We start from the raw sequence: 8,019 nt of genomic DNA on the forward strand, positions 1-8,019 counted from the left end.
CTTTTACTTCCCATCTCCAAAAGCTATTCGCCATTACCGTTTCCATACTCTACAACTACCAAAAACTATCTCAGAGAGAGAGAGAGAGAGAGAGAGAGAGAGAGAGGGAGAGAGAATACTCGATTAGATATGGAGAGTGGAGATTGCTCAACCGTGGCTCGCGGCCGCTTGGCGGTGCTTTCGGCTCACCTTGCTGCGTCGGCTTCCATTAATCACCACGCCCCTGCTCTCGAAGCCTCGGTTGTATCAGCGACTGGTTTGGCGCCACCGCCGAATCTCAGAGGCTTCTTGACAATAATCGATGAGCGGACTGGTCAGAGATATCAAGTTCAGGTTTCCGAGGAAGGCACTGTTAAAGCCACTGATTTGAAGAAGGTGAGAACCAAATCTAATAGGAACGTAAAAGCTTTCAACTTCGATTGCTATTAGTCTATTCGTGATAATTATTTTGCTCGTATGATTTGCAACGACGATTGTAAATGAATAAAATAGGTATACACCTTTTAATTTTTAGCTTTCTTTTAAGAATGGGGCAGATCGCGTTTACATAAATAAAAGAGGTAAAGTTTCTGGTGTTTTATATTTTAATAAAAATTGTAGATATAGTTATGGTATTAAACTATACAAGAAAAAAAAAAAAAAAAAAGAAGAAATATTGTCTTAAGATAATCGTGTTCTTGTTTTGATCGGGAATCTGTTGACTTTTCGCAATTTTTTCATGTGTAATTAATTTGCAGATAACAACAGGCAAGAATGATAAAGGTCTCAAACTATATGATCCGGGCTACCTTAATACAGCTCCAGTACGGTCATCAATATCCTATATAGATGGTGATGCAGGGATTCTTAGATATAGGGGTTACCCAATTGAGGAATTGGCTGAGAAAAGTTCCTTCTTGGAAGTGGCTTATCTTTTGTGTGAGTATTTCTGTGTATTGGGATTCTTCCAACTTAATTTAGAAATTATTATTAATGTAATGACCAATTATTTAACTCTTTAACTTCTAAAATTTGATTAATTGATTTTTTTTTCTCAGTGTATGGTAATTTACCATCCCAGCATCAATTAGCAGATTGGGAGTTTGCTGTTTCACAGCATTCAGCTGTGCCTGAAGGAGTCTTGGTACACTGCTTCCATTTTTATTTTTTTTTGGTGCAAGATTAATGATTCCCCTTTTCTTTTTAATGTATAAAATGATCTCAACTTCCAATTTTGATATTGTGTATGTGCAACTTCATTTCCTTCACTAAAATCACAACAGATCTATAACCAAATATATTCCACTTCATGTAGTGATTTATCTATTCAGATTTCTGATTGCATATAATTTCTTTATCCTTCTTTCTAACATGCACACATTTTGTCAACTGATTATGGTTCGGTTAAAGTTTTGAGTATGTTTCACTTTTCTCTAAGTCAGCTTTCATGCTTGCTAAATTGAGTAAAGAATTTTCAGATTTTTATCTGCTTCTAGCTGCAATGCGTTCTCTAAGAATTTTTTAAAAATAAGTTTATTAAAAGAATTAGTTTGTCATCAATGAAAAGTGTTATAGTAAGATTGGTTCTTGGATGATTGGGCTGTGTCTTGATTTTGAGTTTTCTAAGATGTTCAAAATATTTTTGGTTTTTTTAATTTGCATCAATGCAAGTACTTTCCTGAAGGAGAAAATGAAATAACTAAGGGTGTGATAAAAAGGGGTGCAAGAAATGCTTCCCTTTTCTTCATTAGCCTAGTATTATAGTAACTCCTACTTGTGAAATGATTATCCAATGTTTATCACTTTTATCTACCTAATTCTATGAAGTGTTCAAAGTCTATATTTTAGGTATCACTCCTACTTGTGAAATGATTATCCAATGTTTATCACTTTTATCTACCTAATTCTATGAAGTGTTCAAAGTCTATATTTTAGGTATATTCGACATTTTTATGATAACATTATATTTTGCATGTGCAGGATATCATACAGGCAATGCCTCATGATGCTCACCCAATGGGTGTTCTTGTGAGTGCTTTGAGTGCTCTTTCTGTCTTCCATCCTGATGCTAATCCAGCTCTTAGAGTAAGTAAACTGTTAACTTCTCATCCACAATTGGACAGTCTATTACCCTGTAGGATGGTAGCACAAGTTTGTAATAAGTCTTAGGTGTCTGTATTATGTAAATGATGAAAATTTCTCATGGAGAGTTTCTGTCTTGTTCCTACAATAATTTTCATTGCATTGCTAGGTCTTAGGGTGGCTTTTTATACTTGATTGAACTCGACATATGCCTTTTGCCATTTTGACTCCTTTATTTGATAACAAGTCACCTATGTTTTTTTCTTGAATAAAAAGTGCCTATTTGGTATCAAGAAAGTGAAGTCACTTGTTATAAGCCTTATGGGTTTTAAACCATATAAATATCTCATAGGTTTTAAAAATCCCTAACTATTCTGCACAGAGGTTCTGTTTTGCTCCTACAATAATAATTATCATTGCACTCCTAGGACTTAAGGTGGCTGATTATACTCGAGTGTGATGGGTGATTGAACTTGACATTTGTGTTTTTTCCATTTGATCCTTTTACTTGATAATAGTTCACCTATGTTTAATAAAAAGTACTCCATACTTATTTGGTATCATGAAGTTGAAGTCACTCCTCTATAGTAGAATGCTGAGTTCTTCCTGATTCTCTGTTTAGGCTGTCTGGCTTTGCAAATTATTGCTTGAGTGATGATTATACTCTTTCCTATTGTTCCTCTTTATTTGTTTTGTTACAGGGCCAAGATATATACAAGTCTAAACAAGTAAGAGATAAACAAATAGTCCGCATCCTTGGGAAGGTTATTTCCTTTGCTTTCCTTTTAATTTTCATATATAATTTTATTGGCTTTAAAAGCTATAGATGAATTGAGTTGTTTAAGTTCAACCCCCCCTTAAATTACATGCAATTGCATTTACAGGCACCAACAATTGCTGCAGCTGCATATTTAAGGTTGGCAGGGAGGCCACCTGTTCTTCCTTCCAACACTCTATCTTACGCAGAAAATTTCTTGTACATGCTAGATTCATTGTAAGTTATGTTGCCTTGTTCTTTCAGTATAATGTTCAACAAATTCAAGGGTGTTTCTTGAATTGGTCTAGAATGTTTCTTAGTCTTCTTTCCATGGTTGACAATCAAAGATAAATAAAGCTTTTACAGTTGCATGCTAGTGTTATTTATGTTTTCTCATTTTATGTTGAAGAATTATGGTCTACTTTGGTAAAAGAGTCTTTTTGGTTCTAAATTGCCAGTGTTTTGCAAAATGCAGAGGTAACAGGTCTTACAAACCCAACCCTCGACTTGCTCGAGCACTTGACATTCTTTTCATATTGCATGCCGAGCATGAAATGAACTGCTCTACAGCTGCTGCACGGCATCTTGCCTCAAGGTAGAGGTTTTAATGTCTTTGATTAATTGTTCATGAATGTTGTGTGACTTACATACTTCTGCACCTGCAGTGGTGTTGATGTGTACACAGCTCTTGCTGGAGCAGTTGGAGCTTTGTATGGTCCTCTTCATGGAGGAGCAAATGAGGTGCATTGAGCTTTATTTACTAATTTGTCCAGGGCTGGATGCTTTTCTCTGTTATGTATAGTTAATATATAATATTGTATCACTTGGTTTTTAGGCTGTGCTTAAGATGCTCGGTGAGATAGGTAGTGTTGACAATATTCCTGAGTTTCTTGAGGGTGTTAAGAACAGGTAATATTCTTTCCTTGGTAACCACCTCTCGTTTTTCAGGATCTGTTGGTGTATTTTTTTGTTAGATGTTGATTTGTCTTTTGGCTTCTTAGGAAGCGCAAGATGTCTGGCTTTGGACATCGTGTGTACAAAAATTATGACCCCAGAGCTCGAGTCATAAAAAAGCTATCTGAAGAAGTGTTTTCCATCGTTGGACGGGATCCATTGATTGAGGTATGGTTTCTCTGTTTTCTTAAATAATCGCATTCTATCCCCTCTTTTCTGCAAGTATTGTGACACACTGCCGTGATAGCATAGAAGTTGATGAGTATATTCTTGGATCTTCAGGTGGCTGTTGCCTTGGAAAAGGCTGCCCTCGCAGACGAGTACTTTGTTAAGAGAAAGTTGTATCCAAACGTCGACTTCTATTCTGGTTTAATCTATAGGTTCGAATGAATATTCCTTAAAATATTTGATGTGACTATCTTTATCAATTACAATTATGAAAAACCATATCATTGTTATGCATCAGGGCTATGGGCTTCCCCCCAGAGTTCTTCACTGTTCTTTTTGCAATTCCCCGGATGGCTGGCTACTTATCTCACTGGCGAGAATCCTTGGATGATCCTGATACGAAGATAATGAGACCTGCGCAGGTTAGTGTTTGCATTTTTTTATTTATTTATTTTTTTTCTATGAATTTTTCTAAGGTGCCGATCATACTAATATCTTTTGTATAAGATATAACAATGCATGATATGTTAGATTAAAGAAATTTAAACCACTACTCCTGACCTTTTGCATGCGTTTGCATTGATACCAAATTGAAGATATTCTGCCTGTACAATTTCATATATTATAAGCACAACACAAAGAGGGTTAACCCAACATGACCTCATGTACGGATCATGTCGTGCTCGTTTGAGTACGATAGTACGTGGGCCATGCGTGAACTAGTCTATGTGGACTGGGCCCATGCCAACTCACATGGCTTAGAGCATCCTTGTCAAACCAAGTTTTTGTTCAGGTTTTCATTTTTGTCATGCTACGTAGAAGGAGAGGGGTGAGAAAAAGAGGGGAAAAAAGCATTATTAATGCCCGAGTGCCTAGTGCACCGCCCCGCATGCCCACCAGGCGAGAGAGTGGTCTTTGTTTTTTTCCCAACTTTTGAGCACTCTACAAAAAATCTTCATCCGAACTTTTTTTTTTTTTTTTTTTTTTTTCTTTCTTTCCCCTCCAACAGTCCACAACTCATGCTCTCTCTCCTCCAACTGTGCAAAAAATCTCAAAACAACCTTTGATGTAAATGCAAATAGTCATCCATATTGTCATTTCTATTTTATATGTTTTTGGTCCATAAACTTGTAACTGTTTGGTACATGCATCATAGTTGTGTTGATACACCCTGATTTGAATGTTGATTGATTCAGGCGTACACCGGAGTTTGGTTGCGGCATTACATGCCAGTTGGAGAACGCAATCCATCGACTGATGCAGCAGTAGATAAACTTGGTCAAGTTTCCATTTCCAATGCCACTAAGCGTCGGTTGGCTGGTTGTGGTGCCTAGAATTATGCAGTTTGTATTTAGGAAACTTTAAGTATCAATAAATTGCAGCCGTATGTGTGAGTGTGTGACAAAACTCATTATGTGATGCCAATGTAATGATTAAACATATATTGCTTGAAAATAAGGGTTATCCACACCCATGAAATGGTGTGGATTGTAAATTTAGGTGGCAAGTGACATGCAATAAATCAGTGATTATTTTCTTTTTCATTTTTTATTTGCAAGCATGTAAATGTACTTTTTGTGTTGTTCTGTTATAGTGTTTTGTTTTATTATTATTATTGTTGTTGTTGTTGTTGTAAAGTTTGAAAGTGAGTTAGAAGTTGTATACACATGGAGTAATAAATTGTAAATGTGATATAATATGATTGTAGGATTCGTTTTTGAAAGTGAAAAATACCAATACAATTTTTATTCCTGCTAAATTTTTACTATGTTGACTTTTAGTATATATTTTAATATAAGATAAAATATTAATGAAACCTATTCACTACATCTTTTCATTTTTATAAATTTATTTTTAAGACTTGACTTTTGATAATTACAAACAAGGATTTAAATGAGAGAAAGTCTAAGAAGGTGGCAAACCATTTCTCTCCTCTCTAAATTGGAGGACATGTCTCTTTTTCAAAGTTTATAACAATTGAGAAATTTTGTTTTCGAATTAAAGAAAAGTAAATAAAATTTTTATTTCTTTGAAAAAAATTTTTATTTATGTCATGCGGCCTCATTGATCTAATGAGAAGGTAAGAAAAGATAGAGAAAAAATTTATTGATGTCATGTGGCCTCATTGATCTAATGGGAAGGTAAGAAAAGATAGAGAAAAGATTGGAGATTGATGACAAATACAAATACAAATGCAATGGTAGCTCGGTTTATGAGAGCTAGATATTACCCAAATGGTACCTTTCTTAAAGCACAACTCGGAGCCAAACTTTTGTTGGAGGTCCATCCTGGCAGGGCAACAATTATTAGCATAGGGGTGTGTTCATATAATTAGGAACATAAAGGGTATGGAAATCTGGAACCAACCTTAGCTTCTAGATATGGTGAATCCGTTTATTGAGAGTGAGGTTTCTCAACATCATGGTGAGGCAACTGTCCCAGGTTTAATCAAACCCAACACGGGCGTTTGGTTCAGATTATATAAGATAACCAATGTTATATTTGCTTGGTAATATAAGATTCCCATGTTTAGTTCCAATTATGTAACTTTCTCAGGGAATGTCAGATAACCTCCGCATTAAGTTTTTAGCTATTGGAAGGGAATGTGAGATACTCTCCAATTTCTTAGGTAATCTCACATTCCCTTGTCTTACTACTAATGTTGCGCTTTGGACATTTTAATCAATTTATCTTATTACCGTTGTCTTATTTACATATCTTAATTTTAAACTAAACACAGGAATCTAACATTTCTAGTAATCTAACATTCCCAGCAATCTAACATTTCCTAAGTTAATCTAACATTCCCTAAGGGTTAGGACATGAATTTATTGAATGAGCTTTTTCTGGAGAGAGATGTGAAACCTGAGAGCACAATCTGAGACAGTTGCCTTTCAGGTTGAGATGGAATGTCTTAATGTTTGCCATCTATGACACTCCATCCCCAGAATTTTCTTATGTTGGCTGTATTAGTAAGGGATGTCGTTCTCTTGTTAGGCACTTTGGATTAGTGGGCACTTTGGATCAGTGCCCTTTCGGTTTAACTGTAGATCAGTGTTAGCTCATTCTCTTACTAGGGCGGTAAATTCTTAGTCTGATTTTTCAGTTTGAAACTCTATTATTCTTACTTGTATTCGGCATTTATTTCGTATTGCTTTATATATATTACCCTTTTTATAATTAAAAAAAGAGTCATTAATTAAGACATATTGAGTAAAATGAGTTTATATGTATTATAGCTCCTTTTAGAAACATATTAAATCCGGTTTGTAGTTTGGTAATAAGTAATACCCAGTAACTATTAATTTTACTCATTTTAGAACCTTTCATGGTTTCTTAGGATATATTTTATTCTCCATTTGAAATTTGTACCATATTCCCTCTTAACTTGAACTAAAAGTGAAATTATTACCCAAAAAAGTAATAAAATTTGTGAGACATTCCTAAAAGCTATGAGTTCAATTTTTGTCAATCGATACACATAATAACATGAGTTAGTAAAATTTATTTTTTCCTAAAAACTAATATAGCATGTTTTTTAGTGTAAAAAATAATTGAGAAGAGAGAGAAAAAAAAACTCTTCCAAAGTATTTAGGGAATTATTTAAAAATTCCATATACAAACTAAAAAAAAAAACCCTTTATCAAAAATCATTATATTATAGACCATTATTCACATTGCAGGGTGGACTACTACCATATATACTCATTTTTAATATACTATCCAAAAATAAACCTAATATTAAATTAAAAATTAACATTTAATATATTAAAAATAAACATCTATCACTATTCTACATTATAATGATTCCCAATATCATTTTCTTCATACTAGATTACTAGGCAGCTGGTGAGGCAAAAAATTTGTCAGTGCCAAACTTATTATAGCGATCCACTAAGCGGAAATTTCTTTTGTATTTATGCCCCAACAATGGGAATTCAAATTTTCTAAAAATTTATACAGTTTATTGAAATGTTACAACAGAACATCAATTGAAAAAAGCACTGAAGAAATCCAACATTCATGAAAAAAAAAAAAAAAAAACCTATAAAACATAACAGTTACTCCCTCCATTCCAA

At 34.3% G+C, this 8,019-nt stretch overlaps 1 protein-coding gene across 1 annotated transcript; it reads left to right on the forward strand.

Moving 5' to 3' along the window:
* On the forward strand, positions 1-5,491 carry LOC109162141 (citrate synthase, glyoxysomal-like). The gene is made up of 13 exons (XM_019310851.1): positions 1-375; positions 738-918; positions 1,038-1,123; positions 1,960-2,064; positions 2,763-2,825; positions 2,946-3,055; positions 3,294-3,413; positions 3,484-3,559; positions 3,654-3,727; positions 3,820-3,940; positions 4,055-4,152; positions 4,239-4,362; positions 5,137-5,491. The coding sequence occupies exons 1-13, from the start codon at positions 130-132 to the stop codon at positions 5,272-5,274; spliced, it is 1,542 nt and encodes a 513-aa protein (XP_019166396.1). The 5' UTR covers positions 1-129; the 3' UTR covers positions 5,275-5,491.
* The last annotated feature ends 2,528 nt before the right edge of the window (positions 5,492-8,019 follow it).

Source organism: Ipomoea nil, unplaced genomic scaffold, assembly GCF_001879475.1.
Source record: "Ipomoea nil cultivar Tokyo-kokei standard unplaced genomic scaffold, Asagao_1.1 scaffold2926, whole genome shotgun sequence".
NCBI lineage: Eukaryota > Viridiplantae > Streptophyta > Magnoliopsida > Solanales > Convolvulaceae > Ipomoea > Ipomoea nil.

Bases quoted from the DNA above. Each gene is read 5' to 3' on its own strand.
- LOC109162141 (XM_019310851.1), top strand. From the start codon at position 130: ATGGAGAGTGGAGATTGCTCAACCGTGGCTCGCGGCCGCTTGGCGGTG. The intron at 919-1,037 runs GTGAGTATTTCT...TTTTTTTCTCAG, and splicing joins GGAAGTGGCTTATCTTTTGT to TGTATGGTAATTTACCATCC. The intron at 3,056-3,293 runs GTAAGTTATGTT...TGCAAAATGCAG, and splicing joins TTGTACATGCTAGATTCATT to AGGTAACAGGTCTTACAAAC.